This window comes from Rhamphochromis longiceps, linkage group LG17 (assembly GCF_057381845.1).
Source record: "Rhamphochromis longiceps isolate RC_006_pf linkage group LG17, R_longiceps_female_GT1.1, whole genome shotgun sequence".
Classification (NCBI taxonomy): Eukaryota; Metazoa; Chordata; class Actinopteri; order Cichliformes; family Cichlidae; genus Rhamphochromis; species Rhamphochromis longiceps.
Window position 1 is genome coordinate 39438568 of NC_140573.1, and position 15724 is coordinate 39454291.

At 43.5% G+C, this 15724-nt stretch overlaps 1 protein-coding gene across 1 annotated transcript; it reads right to left on the bottom strand.

The window, feature by feature from the left end:
* Nucleotides 1-392: 392 nt before the first annotated feature.
* Nucleotides 393-14411, bottom strand: LOC146650179 (sodium-coupled monocarboxylate transporter 1-like). Its single transcript, XM_085387090.1, has 17 exons — nucleotides 14078-14411; nucleotides 13596-13715; nucleotides 13405-13470; nucleotides 13243-13294; nucleotides 13083-13150; nucleotides 12163-12201; nucleotides 11614-11729; nucleotides 11325-11465; nucleotides 10872-11001; nucleotides 10690-10778; nucleotides 10454-10563; nucleotides 10255-10322; nucleotides 7499-7585; nucleotides 1685-1899; nucleotides 1037-1134; nucleotides 813-901; nucleotides 393-730 (listed from the first exon to the last, which is right to left on the bottom strand). Exons 1-17 carry the CDS (start codon nucleotides 14300-14302, stop codon nucleotides 626-628), a joined length of 1818 nt encoding a protein of 605 aa, XP_085243216.1. The 5' UTR covers nucleotides 14303-14411; the 3' UTR covers nucleotides 393-625.
* Nucleotides 14412-15724: the final 1313 nt, after the last annotated feature.

Genomic DNA, 15724 nt, shown 5'->3' on the forward strand with positions numbered 1-15724 from the left:
ATCCTGTGGATGTTTCATTAAAGTCTATGTTTCCCTCCTGGTCAGAGAAATTCAAACATTCCGGAAAGAGAGGAACACTTATGTTTGAACTATTCCGACTATTCCTTCCACAGCATGTCTTTCATCCTGTCTTCCTTCTTTCACTCCATCGCAGCAGATGGCCCCGCCCCTCCCTGAGCCTGGTTCTGCTGGAGGTTTCTTCCTGTTAAAATGGAGTTTTTCCTTCCCTCTGTCGCCAAAGGGCTTGCACAGGGGTCATATGATTGTTGGGTTTTTCTCTGTATGTATTATTGTAGGGTCTACCTTACAATATAAAGTGCCTTGAAGCTTTTGTTGTGATTTGGCGCTGTATAAATAAAACTGAATTGAATTGAAATGTTTATCATGTGGCTTTTTATTAATAATGTGTTAATCTAAACAATAGAAACATGCAATCATCATGTACACAAGTAGATATTTGAAAGTGCTTTCTACTTTTTACTGAGTCACTGGAAAAATAAAAACATTATTGTCTCGCTGACAACTCAGTTCCTTTGGTCTCATTTCTTATGAAGTCAGATGAGTACAATCCTGGATTTGAGCTTTACAGCAGCTTTGTTGTGAAATTCTTCAGCTGTATCGGTCATTAAAAAGATGAGACACGGGTATTGTTGTCAAATTTCCCTACTGCAGGTTTATTGATTCCATCCTCCTTGTTTGGCTGACCAACATTGTCTGTTCCTCCCATGACCTAAGGAAGGAAAAGTATAAGACAGAATTGAGCGCCTGTCATCAGTCAGTTGCTTTTGATACCTTTGCTCTTCAGCACGTACCCCATCTTTGACACGTTTGAACAGGTGATAAGAAAGAGTGTCTTCTTTCATTAGCATAAATCTTGGGTCCACCGTCTCCCTCAATCCCCCTGAAATGATGAGTGGAAGAACAAAAACAAAAAGTCCTTATGAAACAATAAGAAGATCTGAGATCACAGATCCATTCCCAAGTACAGGTAATTAATGGCAAAATCTTTATTTATTTTATTTCATTTGTTTTTTACCTGTCAAGAGACTGATGATTATTCCAACAATAACAGATGTTAAACCTCCAATGACACAGAAGTAAAGGTAGGATGGAGAGTGCCACTGAACCGCATGTCTGGTGGTGAGAGATTAGTAGATATCTTGTTAACAAATGTCTTATTAATGTAATTACACCATATTATGAAAGTATTCTGAAGGCTACAAAGGAATTTGTGAAGACAGTTTGCAAATCTTATTCATAGCCTTTTCCTTTTTTGTTTTCTTTAGGTCACGAGCAGTTGTCCAAGCATTTCACTACATATCGTACTGTGTATGACTGTGTACGTGACAAATAAAAATTTGAATTTGAATTTGAATTTGAAATGAAAAATATATTCAACAAGACTACAGTGCCACTGCGAGCTTGGCTAAAAACCAGCAGTAGGATACTTGGCACATTTATGCTTTCCACCAGGTTTATTATCATTATTATTATTATTATTATTATTATTATTATTATTATTATTAATGACCTCACAACACTGCCTTTTACTCACTTTTTTAAAATCATATGGCTTTTTTTACTTTACTATACTTTCGTTTATTATAGGAAAGCTCGGTCATCCCATCTCACCAGGCAATATTTCATTCATTCATTCATTCAAGACAGACTGAACCACACTTACATGTCATCAGTATTCTGTCCTGGGGTTGTGGTAAAAAGACTTGGTTCTGTTGGCAGTGGGGTAGTCCAATTGAAACTGCTACCAGTAGTAAAGTTACAACCCTCAGTGCTCAGAAAGAGAGGTCGGGTCATCTCAGGAGGAGAAGGGGATATCATCCCTATAATGCTCACAGAGACAGCTGCAGCCAATCCTGTCACGAGACCACATAGACCTCCCTGTGGACAAATATCAGAATCTTTATTGCCATTGCGCTTTTGAACAACAAAAACTGCATGTAAACCCATTCAGTACAAGTGGAAGGGGGCACTTTTAAGAGAAACAAGTATAGATGTACAATAAATTTTAAACAAAGAAAAAAAAATAGTATGTACAAGTCTGTCTGTGAAGGTTCTCAGTCATCCAGGTCATCATAGTCAAAGGAGCTTGCATAAAAGCGTCTGGACTTCTTTAAGTTGCTTAAAGACGTTTCACCTCTCATCCGAGAAGCTTCTTCAGTTCTAAGGTCAAATGGTGGGGAGTCCCAGATTTAAACCTAGTGGGAGTATCCCCCCGCAGAGGGACAAAAGGACCCCCTGATGATCCTCTAATCGCCTGAGCCAAGGTGTGAAACTGGGTGTGGGTCCCAATCAGCCAGAGTTTTGGATGAGCTCGTTGCACCGGCTACATAGGGGATGACAATGTTGTTGCGTCTGTCCTTCTTATCAGAATCTTATCGGTGTATCAGAAAATCTCAGGAGAGTTTTCTCCAAGCATGACATCCCGGTGCATTTCAGACCCAGCAACACGCTCAGACAAAAACTGGTTCACCCGAAAGACAAAACCCCAAAACACAGACTTAACAATGTGGTGTATGCGGTACAGTGCAGCGAGGAATGCCCAGACCTCTACATTGGAGAGACCAAACAGCCACTTCACAAGCGCATGGCACAGCATAGAAGAGCCACCTCCACAGGACAAGACTCAGCAGTCCAAATCAAATCAAATCAAATCACTTTTATTGTCACATCACATGTGCAGGTACATTGGTACAGTACATGTGAGTGAAATTCTTGTGTGCGAGCTTCACAAGCAACAGAGTTGTGCAAAATACAATAACGTAAACAAGCAAAATACAAGAATGGCTAAATCTGAAACGAATAAATATATGTACAATATATAATAGTATATGCATTTCTGGATGTGTATACTAAATGTTTTTCTACGTGTGTGTGTGTGTATACACATATTTTACAAATTAAATAGAGTAAACAATAAAATAAAATATATAAAAACATACAGAGTTGAGACATGTGCAAAACAGTGGCATTAATGTACAGTATGTAGTGCATAATGTTAAAGTTCCAGTAGTGAAGCTGAGGTGTCTATGACGTGTTCAGCAGTCTGATGGCCTGGTGGAAGAAGCTGTCTCTCAGTCTGCTGGTTCGGAACCGGATGCTGCAGAACCTCCTTCCTGATGGAAGTAGTCTGAACAGTTTATGGCTGGGGTGACTGGAGTCCTTGATGATCCTCCCCACTTTCCTCAGGCAGCGCTTCCTGTAGATGTCTTGGAGGGAGGGAAGCTCACCTTCAATTATCCGTTCAAAGCACCGCACTACTCTCTGGAGAGCTTTGCAGTTGTAGGCGGTGCTGTTGCCATACCAGGTGGTGATGCATCCAGTGAGGATGCTCTCAATGGCACAGTGATAGAAGGTCCTGAGGATGCGGGGGTTCATGCCAAATCTTTTCAGTCTCCTGAGAAAGAAGAGGCGCTGCTGCGCCTTCTTCACTGTTTTGTTTATGTGTACTAAACACATAAGATCCTCAGCCGGATGTACTCCAAGGAACCGGAAGCTGCTCACTCTCTCCACAGCAGCGCCGTTGATGGTGATGGGGGTGTGTACTTCTCTGCACCTCCGGAAGTCCACTATCAACTCCTTTGTCTTTGCGACGTTGAGGGTGAGATGGTTGTCTTGACACCAGTGGGTCAGGGCGCTGACCTCCTCCCTGTAGGCCGTCTCATCACCGTTGGTGATAAGACCCACCACTGTAGTGTCGTCCGCAAACTTCACAATGATGTTGGAGTTGTTAGTGGCTGTGCAGTCGTAGGTGTAGAGTGAGTACAGGAGAGGGCTCAGTACACACCCCTGTGGAGCACCAGTGTTCAGTGTGATGGGGGATGAGGTGATGCTGCCCAGTCTGACCACTTGGCGTCTGTCAGACAGGAAGTTAAGGATCCAGCTGCAGAGGGAGCTTCCCAGTCCTAGATCCTGCAGTTTCCTGTCCAGCTTCGAGGGAACGATGGTATTGAATGCTGAGCTGTAATCTACAAACAGCATTCTCACATACGTGTCTCTCTTCTCCAGGTGTGACAGGGCAGTGTGTAGTGTCAGGGCTATGGCATCATCAGTGGACCTGTTGTGGCGGTATGCAAACTGTAGAGGGTCCAGTGAGTCGGGTAGTGCAGAGCAGATGAAGTCCCTGACCAGCTTCTCGAAGCATTTGCTTACGATGGGGGTCAGGGCTAAAGGTCGCCAGTCGTTCAATGAGGAGATGGTGGAGGATTTGGGTACAGGGACGATGGTGGCCATTTTGAAGCAGGCTGGGACTACAGACAGAGAGAGGGAAAGGTTGAAGATGTGCGTGAACACTCCAGCCAGCTGAGCCGCGCATGACTTGAGGACGCGGCCGGGAATCCCGTCCGGACCAGTAGCTTTGCGTGCGTTCACCTTCCTGAAGCACTTCCGCACATCCTCCTCAGACACAGTGTGCGCACTGACGTCATCCGTGGTGCACACACTGTCCGGTCTCATGGTGTTTGCTGTGTCGAATCTAGCGTAGAATACGTTTAGATCCTCACACAGAGAGGCCGTGGTCTGCGGTGTGCTGGTTTTCCCTCTAAAGTCTGTGATCGTGTTTAGTCCCTGCCACATACTCCGAGGGTTGTCAAACTGTTGCTCCACCCTGTCCCTGTACTCACGTTTGGCTGCTTTGATCGTCTTCTGGAGTTGGTAATGTGCGTGTTTGTGGTCCGATGTGTTCGCGGAGGCAAAGGCGGTGCTCCGTGCCGCGCGAACATCTCTGTTAATCCAGGGTTTTTGATTTGGGAAGGATTTAACTGTTCTGGATGGGACGACATCTTCCACGCATTTCCTGATAAATCCGCAGACTGAGTCTGTGTACTCATCAATGTCCCTAGCAGCCACGTGAAACATTTCCCAGTCCGCGTGATCAAAACAGTCCCGCAGCGTAGACTCCGATTGGTCCGTCCAACAGTGCACCGCCCTCCGGGTTGGAGCTTCCTGTTTCAGCTTCTGCCTGTAGGCGGGCAGGAGCAGGATGGAGCGGTGATCTGATTGGCCGAATGGGGCGCGGGGGAGGGCTTTATACGCATCCCGGAAAGAGGTGTAGCAGTGGTCAAGTAGCCGGTCTCCACGAGTGTTGAAATGGATGTGTTGGTGGAGTTTTGGTGAGACTTTCTTCAGGTTTCCCTTATTAAAGTCTCCGGCTGTGATAAACGCCGCCTCTGGGTGTGCGGTTTCCTCGCTGCTGATCGCGCTGTACAGTTTCCTGAGTGCTCGGTCAGTGTCGGCTTGTGGGGGAATGTAAACGGCCGTAATAATCACTGCTGTAAATTCCCTCGGTAGCCAGAATGGCCAGCACTTAATCATCAGGTACTCCAGGTCCGGTGAGCAGAAGGATTTGACCGGGTGCACGTTCGCATAATCACACCAGCTGTTGTTGATCATGAAACATACACCACCGCCTCTGCTTTTCCCAGTAAGATCCTGTGACCTGTCCGCGCGGTGCACAGAGAACCCCAGTAGTTGTATTGCGGAGTCCGGTACCTTGTCCGATAGCCAGGTTTCTGTGAGGCAGATCACACAGCAGTCCCGCATCTCTCGCTGGAATGAGATCCGTGCCCGAAGCTCGCACAGCTTGTTCTCCAGAGACTGCACATTAGCCAGTAATAAACTGGGTAACGGTGGTCTGTTAGTGCGCCGTCTCAGTCGAACCAGAACGCCAGATCTTCTCCCTCTGCGTCGGCGTTTGTGGCCTCCAGGGACAGAGAACAAAGGCGTCTCAGGTGAGATGAATGGGGGGTCTGCAAACGGAGCGTCCGTGTTGCAAAACTTGAACTCCGGAAAGTTATAAGAAAGACCGTCTTTTATGTCCATCTGCATCTTAAGGATAAAGGTCACTCTTTTGAGGATGCCAATGTTCACATTTTGGACAGAGAGGACAGATGGTTTGAAAGAGGAGTGAAAGAAGCCATCTATGTCCACTGTGAGCGACCATCTTTGAACAGAGGCGGGGGTTTACGACACCAATTGTCTGCCATCTATAATCAAGTTTTGAGATCCCTCCCCAGACGCCTTAAAGCCCACTCACATCCTGGGCCATCTGACCTCAGGAATTCGCATGATAAGGTGGGGCCAGGTTTCACAATGAACACACCCGAAACTCTGGCTGATTGGGACCCACACCCAGTTTCACACCTTGGCTCAGGCGATTAGAGGATCATCAGGGGGTCCTTTTGTCCCTCTGCGGGGGGATACTCCCACTAGGTTTAAATCTGGGACTCCCCACCATTTGACCTTAGAACTGAAGAAGCTTCTCGGATGAGAGGTGAAACGTCTTCAAGCAACTTAAAGAAGTCCAGACGCTTTTCTTTGCAAGCTCCTTAGACTATGTACAAGTCTGTATACAAGAATGTACAAGTGAGAATACGGTTGCCACACAGTGCTTCAGTCCTCAGAATATTGCACAGTTCCTTCGAAATATTGCACAATTAAAAGACGAACAAGAATATTACACAGTTAAAAAGAAAAAAAATATTGCACAGTTGAAGGTTGTGTTTTTGCAGTGGCTTATCTCCCACGTGTATTTATAAATGCAACAGCCCTGGCGTATGTGCTGTTTCTGTCTGTTTGTTTTGGCCTTAATTGTCCAGTACCGCCTTCCTGAGGGTAACAGCTGGAACAGGTGATGTGCGGGGTGGGATGTGTCCTTCTGGATGCTGTAGGCTTTCCTGTGGCAGCAGGACCTGTACACCTCCTCCAGGGAAGAGTACAGCTCTTGATCACAGCTGATGATCCTCTGTGCTGTGTTGATGACCCTCTGGAGTGATGCTTACTCCGAAGCAGTACTGCTGGCAAACCACACTGGGATGCAGTGTGTCAGTGTACTTTCAATGGAGCACCTGTAGAAGGACACTAGCAGCTCCTTGGCTAAGGCGTTGTTCTTCAGGACGCTCAGGAAGTGGAGTCGCTGCTGTGCCTTCTTGATCATAGCTGTGGTGTTTGTTTTCCAGGACAGGTCACCACCCAGGTGCAGGCCCAGGAGTCAGAGACCCTCTCCAAACAGTCCCCATTAATGTGTATGGGCTGGGGGTCAGATTTGTTTCTTCTGAAGTCAACTACTATTTCTTTGGGGGTTTTTTGGTATTGACGACCAGATTGTTTCAGCTGCACCTTGATGACATATTTTCGACTTCATCCCTGTATGCAGACTCATCTCCCGTCGTGATGAGCCCAATCACAGTTGTGTCATCAGCAAACTTGTTAAAATTAATATTTACAGCATACGAATGTTGGATGGGTGGGTGGGGGGTGCAGTCGTGAGTGTATAGAGCGTACAGCAGGGGACTCAGCACACATCCCTGAGTTTGGTCATTATTATTTTTATCCTACTGTTAACATTTTTTTTAAAACATTAAGCATTTAATAAAGTGTTTTTTAATACTGTTAATAAGAAAAATGCTCCCGTACTATGTTATATGATGATAAATTGATGTTAGGTTGATTTAGGAAAATACCAAAATGAGAATGGACTTACTATGGAGTTGACAAATGGACAGAGGACACCCAAACTGAACAGACCGAGTAAAGGACCCCCAGTGACCCCCCAAATGATGGACACTGCCTGTTTGAAGAGACCTGCAGCTCAAAAAACACTTTACAAATGGTCGTATTTACTGAGGTGAAAAATGTACTTATTTACGTAATTAACATGCTTTCTAATAAACAACAACATTCCTGGATAGGGATGGGTACCAGTACCGGTTCTGACAAACGGTAGTAACCAGACCGAAAAGCAGCGCACATTTCGGTGCTTTCGTTTTTTTCCTGAGATGTCATACACTTTGGATTCTAGCCAATCATTTTACCTTTGCAAGCGTAGTAGGCGGGCCCAGGTACGTACTGTACGTTCTTTTAGAATAGAGCTACAGATTAAAAATGCCCAAGGCGAAGCGGTCAAAAGTCTGGCTGTACTTGACAGCAAAAGATGCAAACTCAGCAGCCTGCAACAAGTGCTTTAAGCTGATACTGTGCAAGGGAGGTAACTCCTCGAATCTGATGAAACACCTGGCGACGTGTAGCATTTTGTTAAAAGCCGAGAAGTGCGCCGTATTTGATAGCTTGCTGCGAGACCTCACACCGAGCACATCTACTGCGGGTGTGGCCCCTGTTATCGGACCCGGAGTTAGCAACATCCCCCAAGAACCCGAAGAGGAGAGTCCTGGCCCCTAGCCCTGCCAGTGTAGCAGAAATGATGACGGATGATGATGGCAGCAGCCGTTCTTTTCTGCGTGAGTAGTTTAATGTTGTTCGTGTGTAATTTACGTTGAGTAGGCTAACCACGTTATTAATTTAATGCACGTAAGGTGAACTAGCAAACACCGTCGTAGTTTCATGCGGCTGTCTTCTTGTTTGATGGCAGATACTCCCTTCACCCTGGCCAAAAAGGCTAAAATGACCAAAGAAAAAGAGGGAAACAGCTAAACATGAGAGGTTTTTGGACAAAGTCTGTGTTTATTCCATTGTTTAAGCACTGCTTCCAGCCAAGAGTGATACCATTGTTACGACCCGGCTCAAAAGCCGCAACATAAAAAAGGAGATGAATACCAGAGTATGGGTGAGAAGAGGTTTTATCTTAAAATGGAATAGCAGGTTGGCTAAAAGACAAGGCACAGACAAGTGAGCTCCCTGCAGCTTGCCTCAGGTATGCTTTTATCCACACCTGACTGGGTGTGGCCGATTAGGGGCTGCAGAGGGACGTAACACCTCCCTTAAAAGGGTCCCTCTAGGACCCCTAAACAAATTAAAAGTCCCTCTGAAGCCTTGAACCCTCAAAAATAAGTTGGCATATTTAAGCATGGATGGGCATGAGGATTTGAAGTAACATGTGACCAACACAAAGGAGCACAACAGTCACAAACCCAAAATGATTACCTGATCTGCTACAACACAAAACCAAAAGTAGCAACAAATAATCACAACTAAGTGATCTGTTGTCTCCACCACACAAACAGTCACATACAAGTGGCCCTATACCACAACAAGTTACTTTAATCCAAAAAGTTCAGTAAATCAAGCACACTAGTGACCAACCACAAAATGGAGAGCTATGGCCACACAATGATCACATCAAGGGTGGCTCAGCACCCCACAGTGTTATTGCCATCACCTGGCCAACAACACTCACAAGTGATCCAACAAAATAGCCATATTCCCCACAACACTAACGGTCACAACACAAAACACTCACCTCACAAAGATCTCATTAGCATCCATCAACACTGACATATGCACACACATGGTGTACACACAATGCCAACCTAAAAACAGCCTACCTGCCTCAGCTACAGACCATAATCATGAATGGTCTCAAACCTCCTACCAAGTTTGGTGCCACTGATTTACTATGTGCAACTCCCAGCCTAAAACACTAAAAACAACAAAACACTAGCTTTACCTATCCTAGTCTTCAGTGGTGTACCAGGCTCGAGGCAACTTTAAACACGAACTCGAGAGCAGGCAGCAGACCAGAGATATAGTCTCCTACCAAACTCTGAAGCGTACCCCCACCCAAAATAGCCACCAAACACAACAAATTAAAACAAGCAAAACAACAAACAAGTGCTTCGCTGAAAGGGCAGCACAGACACCCAGCTGAAACACACTCACTAAAGGGACGTTACTCAATCACAGTGAACACCTTCACTCACCCACTTAAAAGCAATACAAAAAACTGATATGCAATCTCCACTAAAATGTCCAAATATCCCGGATGAGCCGCCACTTATGTTACGACCCAGCTCAAAAGCCGCAACATAAAAACGGAGATGAATAACAGAGTGTTAGTGTGAAGAGGCTTTAGCTTAAAATGGCTTAGCAGGTTGGCTCAAATGGCTTGTACCACCAAGGCAAAGACTAGTGAGCTCCCTGGACACTTGCCTCAGGTATGCTTTTATCCACACCTGACTAGGTGTGGCCAATTAGCACCAGCTGAACACACTGAGCAGATTAGAGGCTGCAGAGGGACGTAACACCATATATGCCCTATAGCTGCAGAAAAGGCTAACATTGTTACCTTTTTACAAAAAAAACAGCTAAACATAAGAGGTTTTTGGACAAAGTGTGTGTTCTCCATTCTTTAAGCACCGGTTCGAGCACCGTTTAAGCACCAGCACCGTTTCAAAAGTACCGGTTTGGTACTGGTATCGGATAAAACCTAAATGATACCCATTCCTATTCCTGGATGTGTTTGCCTGAACACATTGACAGCTCTGCATTAACAGATCCCTCTACCTGCATCATATGTCCCATGAGTGATGCCAGTCCAGCCATGGCAACGCATACAATTCCAAAAAACAAACCTGCAAAAACATCACATCACAAAATGACATTTTTATTGACTAACAGCCGCATCCACGTAGCAGTGCTCAGTTTAATCTAATATAACATGCAGTCTGTGTTATAAACAAACAACAGGAAACCCGTTATTTACTCAGCCCTTTGGAGATCAAGAGAAGCTTTTTCTCAGATAGTTTAATGCGTGGTTTGATCAGGTCCTCCATGGTCACTGCAGCCATTGCGTTGATTGAAGTAGAAACTGTGCTGAACATGAAGAAATGAACCATGTTTACTCTGGACTAATGGACATAACTGACACTTCAAATGTGGCACAGCTTTAAATGTTACATGCAACATGAATAAAAATATATCAAATTATGTTGTATGAACCTCAGAGAGGCACTATATACTGCAGCAAAAAATAGTCCTGGAAGACCTTGGTGATCTGCCAAGATATCCATCACCAAATAAGGCAACAGCTGTAAAGGGAAAAAAAGATTTTTATTTTAAGATCATAAAATAACTTGAATAAAAACAAACATCCTGTGGTTTCTTTGTTTATGTGTATGGACCTGATCAGGTGATGAAACTTGTCCAGCTTTCCATGGGTCACAGTTCTTATAGAACGAATAAAGACACAGCCCTGAAATCACTGACGATGTCAGGGTGCAAGCTAGGCCTAACACGTTGATGAAGAGAGCTCTGAAAAAACACAACACGAAAAAGTGACGTATGCAAACAAAAATCAGTGTAGCATAGCAAACGAGATTATATTTCTTATCACTGTATGCTGATGATGTCATCATTTATCATAGCTATCTTTTCCAAGTTTATGATAAGAACGTGTCATTTGCCAGCAAACCCCACCAATGTAGTGTCTTTGGCTGAATCAGAATTTACATAGATGTGGAAATAGACGTGTCATATATCGTTGTTTATTGGTGTTTTTTTTATTATTATTATTTTAATTATTAGTTTTGCAAGCTAAACAGGAAGGAAGGAATACATTCCTTTGAATCACTCACAATCTGGCATGTTTAATGCTCTTGCAGGAGTTGTATCTCTGAACTTGAGGTTGGTAGGTCCCATAAATTGAGCTCCAAGTAAAGGCCCCTCCGATGACTAGTGTCCAAAAAGTGTGTCTTCTCAGAGGGTTTATGTCAAAGCTGGGATTACACAATGAAAGGATGATTTTAGTATAACACACACACACACACGCACACGCACACACACACACACGCACAACACACACACACACACACACACACACACACACACACACACACACACACACACACACACACACATACTCACTCCACAAAGTTAATTCTTCCTCCTTCTTGGGCATCTGACAAGATAGTGGAGATTCCTCCTTTTAAGATCACACTTTTGATTATAACAGACATGTAGCCTGCAAACATTATTCCAATCTGGAAGAAAAATCAGAGATTTGTTTGGTTGGCAGATCTGTATTCTGTAACTATGTTGACAGATTTTGGTCCCAGTTATCAAATTCTTGCTAATTTACATGAATACTGCAAAGAATCAAGACATGACTCAAACGTGGTTGTGGTGTCGATAAAATTAGACTGAAACCTGATTGCAATTTAATTCAGTTTTACTTACATAGAATATGGAATATATTTATATGGTTCCAAATCATAACAAAAGGACATTATACTGTAAGATAAAGACGCTACAATCCAGAGAAAACGCCAGCAATCAAATGGCAGTGTGAACCAAAAAACTCCCTTTTAACAGGAAGAAACGTCAACATCAAGGAGGGGCAGCCATCTACCACAACTATTTGGAGGGCATGTTGTATTGTGTATTTTTTTCAATTTATTTGATCCAGAACCCTACCTGAACAACATCTGTCCACACCACAGCTTTCAGGCCACCCTGTAACAAACGCCACAAAACAAGAAAAATCTCTGTCAAAAAGGTTAGGAAGCTGTATTTATGAACAGAATGCATAACGTGGAAATATGTGACCGTATTCTGTAGTAGAACATTTTCAGAAAGCACAAGTGATGGGAATAACGGCGTTACTTTTTTCAGTAATGAGTAATCGAACTAATTACTATTCCTTTTGTTACAACGCCGTTACCGTTACTAACAAGAAAATGCGGTCTGTTACTATTTTTCAACAAACAGACGGCTGAAGCTGTCTTCAGCTTACCGCATCTTATAGAAGTTGCACGGAAGCAGCTGTAATTTGGCACAACACCTGTAGCTAAGGGGCAAAACAATCGCATGAGTGCTGCTGTTTGACTGAGGAAGAATAAAGTGGTCGTGGTAAGCCAATCACATGACCACTTTAAGATGCCAAAGCAACAAGGTGATATATACCAGTTTTTAAATTGTGGTGATAGGCCACGTAAAACCAGAGTCATGATAAACAAGATATACGTGGCGTTTTTTTCCTCAATAGCTTCGTCATGTTAACTGTCTAAGGGCAGCGCAGCGAGACCTCTCTGCTTATGACCATGCAACACATTATGCAATGACGGTTCCAACTTTTGACCCTTAATGATTGCATGTGAAAGCATCAAATTTAAAAAATCAGAGGTGATGTTAAATGAGAGATATTTTGTTTTAAAGGGTAAATGGGAAGGGGACCTCATGAATTTTAGGAAAATGTAAATATTCTCATTTAATCTCTGCTGAATGTGAAAGTGGGGGTCTCTTAAGGTTCCTGGCTTAGTGATGCTCGATGAGGTTCGACTGACAATGTGATGCACTGCAGTGTGTGTGTCGTATGTAATAAATGTTTTACTAACCAGTGCACAATACAAAGTACAAACAGTGGCTGTCGAAATAATCCCACCCCACAGGTTCATACCAGTCACTGCAAAAAGAAGGGAAATTCATTAACAGGGGAAACACTCTTGTTCAAGATCCCTTCACGAACTTAACTGCTGTGAACTGGAGCTGACATACCTTGGTTCAAAGCCAGAGCTGGAGCATAAATTACAAGTCCAGTGTAGAGCAACTGTGGCAAAGAGTTAGAAAGTCACAACAACAACATGTCTCTGCTGATACCAACGTAGTTTTATGTGCAGAAGTCAAAGCACTACAAAGATTGAACCACTGGCTTCTTACTACGTTAAAAAAGAAGATCAGCATTCCCAGGAGACGAGTGGCTCTGCTGAAACGCAGCTCCAGATACTTGGCAGAGACCAGACAGAGAAAAGACGCATATTGATACTGATACATGAAATTTCTAGTTCCCCTCACTCCCTACAAATCAGAGGCAAAACTAGTAATAATGTTGTAAACAAAACCACAGTTACCTCATATGTGCTGTTGATGGCCAGTCTGTAGAAAACTGGGAGAAAGACTTCGGATGTGTACACCACTGCTATTACATAGGAAATACTTAAATAGCCAAATATGGCTCCGTAGCGATACACCTACGGACAGGTTGAAAAAGATTTATGGAAACACAAAATAGCAAAACAGCTGGTTGGCTGGTGAAACTTTGCCGGAGATCATTTGAAACGCTGATGCTGCTGATACTGAACGAGCTTTGGAGCAACATATGAACAGTGCTGAACTCTGGTGAGTAACACGAAAACTTTAAATTCGTTATTTGATTTGTTTGAAATTGAAAGCGGTGCACTCAAAGTAATGCTCGGTTAGCTGACTCCAGCCGTCTTCTAATGCACAGAAATCACAGTTTTACACATTTTGTAAAATTCTAATTTAAGCTCTGAATAAATGTTTGTGCGCTGAGGAAGCTGAGTGCAGATCCAGGACAGTCCCGACACGTTACCTCGGCTGGGTTGGAGAGCACAGTGACGGATGACATGTAGCTGGCAGTGAGGGACATGGAGACAGCCAGGGCATTGAGTTTTCGGCCCCCAGTTAAAAAGTCCCTGGAGGTTCCTTGTCTCCTGCTTCTCCAGGCGTAATAAAAACCAACAGCAGCAGACAGGAGCAGAACGACAGCAAACACCACATAGTCTGCTGCCACGAGCAAGTGAGCATCCCCGGACATTTTATCAGTCGGAGCAAAACTGAAATAAAGCTAAAGCGTTTATCAGGCAGTGCTTTGTAGATCACTGGGAAGGCGGTGTCATCACCTCCAGGTACTCTATTGAACTGTAAGATAAATTATTCCAGACGGTGCGCGCACGTGTCCCTTCAGGTTAACTTGACACTCAAAGTTAATGAATAAAGTTTAGAAGTTAGGGTTTGAACCCAAACACATAAAACGTGGGTAACAATAGTACTTTGTGCCACCACCAGAAAACTATCAGAAAACTGGATGCATGTGGCTGGTGGATGTCAGACAGGGACGTGCTCTTTGTCCTGAGATTTGGTTCATTTCTGCAAATTACACTGTGTTTGCATTTGGAACACCATGTGTATTTGTTCTGGGCTCTCTTAATAATCGGTTATTGCATTTAAGACACTGTTATGGCATCCTAAGCACTTGTTTAACCATTGTGCTTCTCCATTAAAAGTAATCCTATAGACTAAAGGTGCCAAACATAGGGCCCGTGGGCCAAAAGACTGCCCCACTGGATATCTTTAGAGCTTAAACTTAGGACTTTTGACTGTATTTTCATAAGTTTCACAGTTTTTACTGATAAAGATGTTCACCATGACCATTCATATTATACACCAAAGTAAGGGATAAATAATTCAATGACAGAAACCTTCCTCTTTTTGTTTGTTTCTCATTCTCAATGGAAATTTTTCATTAGTATTTTTCATTTGTTATATTGTCATAATGGGTCCACAGTAATAACAATAAATTGTAAGTGGCTGATAAGAGTTTCATAAACTGCCTCTTCTGTTTAGTGATTAGTCGCTTCCCTGGTGTTGTACCTTTTCACATGTGAAGCGATTGTTTTAGTTTCTCACTGTGCAGGGTATAATGCTGGATGCTCGTACGAATAACAATAAAGTTCACTCTAACATTTCATTTGATGGATTTTATGAATCCCACCTTTCCCTTCCCATCTATGTTCTGATTGTTTATGGTTTAATAACCCCAGCAGGTGCTAAGAATAATTTAGTCACTTTTTATTTTTACAGTGATCCAATGACAGCGGGAATGGGCTCCAGTCCAACCGTGACCCGGAGTGTATATGTGGAAGAAATGGATGGACTATGAGTCAAATTCATTTTAAATGAGCAAGTCACTTGTTAACTTAGGGAGATGTTTCCCAATTGACTCAACGTTTAAGTTGGCTCAATGTTTTTGAATGCATCTTCAATCTGTGTGCAGCTGTCCTGTCATGGTTATCTGATCATATATATGTAATGAAATCAAAGGAAGAGGAAAAAGTGGCAGAGTTGGCAAATGGACACAGGATACCCAACACAAACAGACCAAACAGTTCTATAACTTCCACTGACCCCACCCATGATGGTTCTTGCCTGTGAGAGACATCTGAAGTGAAACCTTAAA

Bases quoted from the DNA above. Each gene is read 5' to 3' on its own strand.
- LOC146650179 (XM_085387090.1), bottom strand. From the start codon at position 14,302: ATGTCCGGGGATGCTCACTTGCTCGTGGCAGCAGACTATGTGGTGTTT. The intron at 11,730-12,162 runs GTAGGGTTCTGG...TTTTTCTTCCAG, and splicing joins TGTGGACAGATGTTGTTCAG to ATTGGAATAATGTTTGCAGG. The intron at 7,586-10,254 runs GTAGAGGGATCT...CTCTTCAAACAG, and splicing joins TCATGGGACATATGATGCAG to GCAGTGTCCATCATTTGGGG.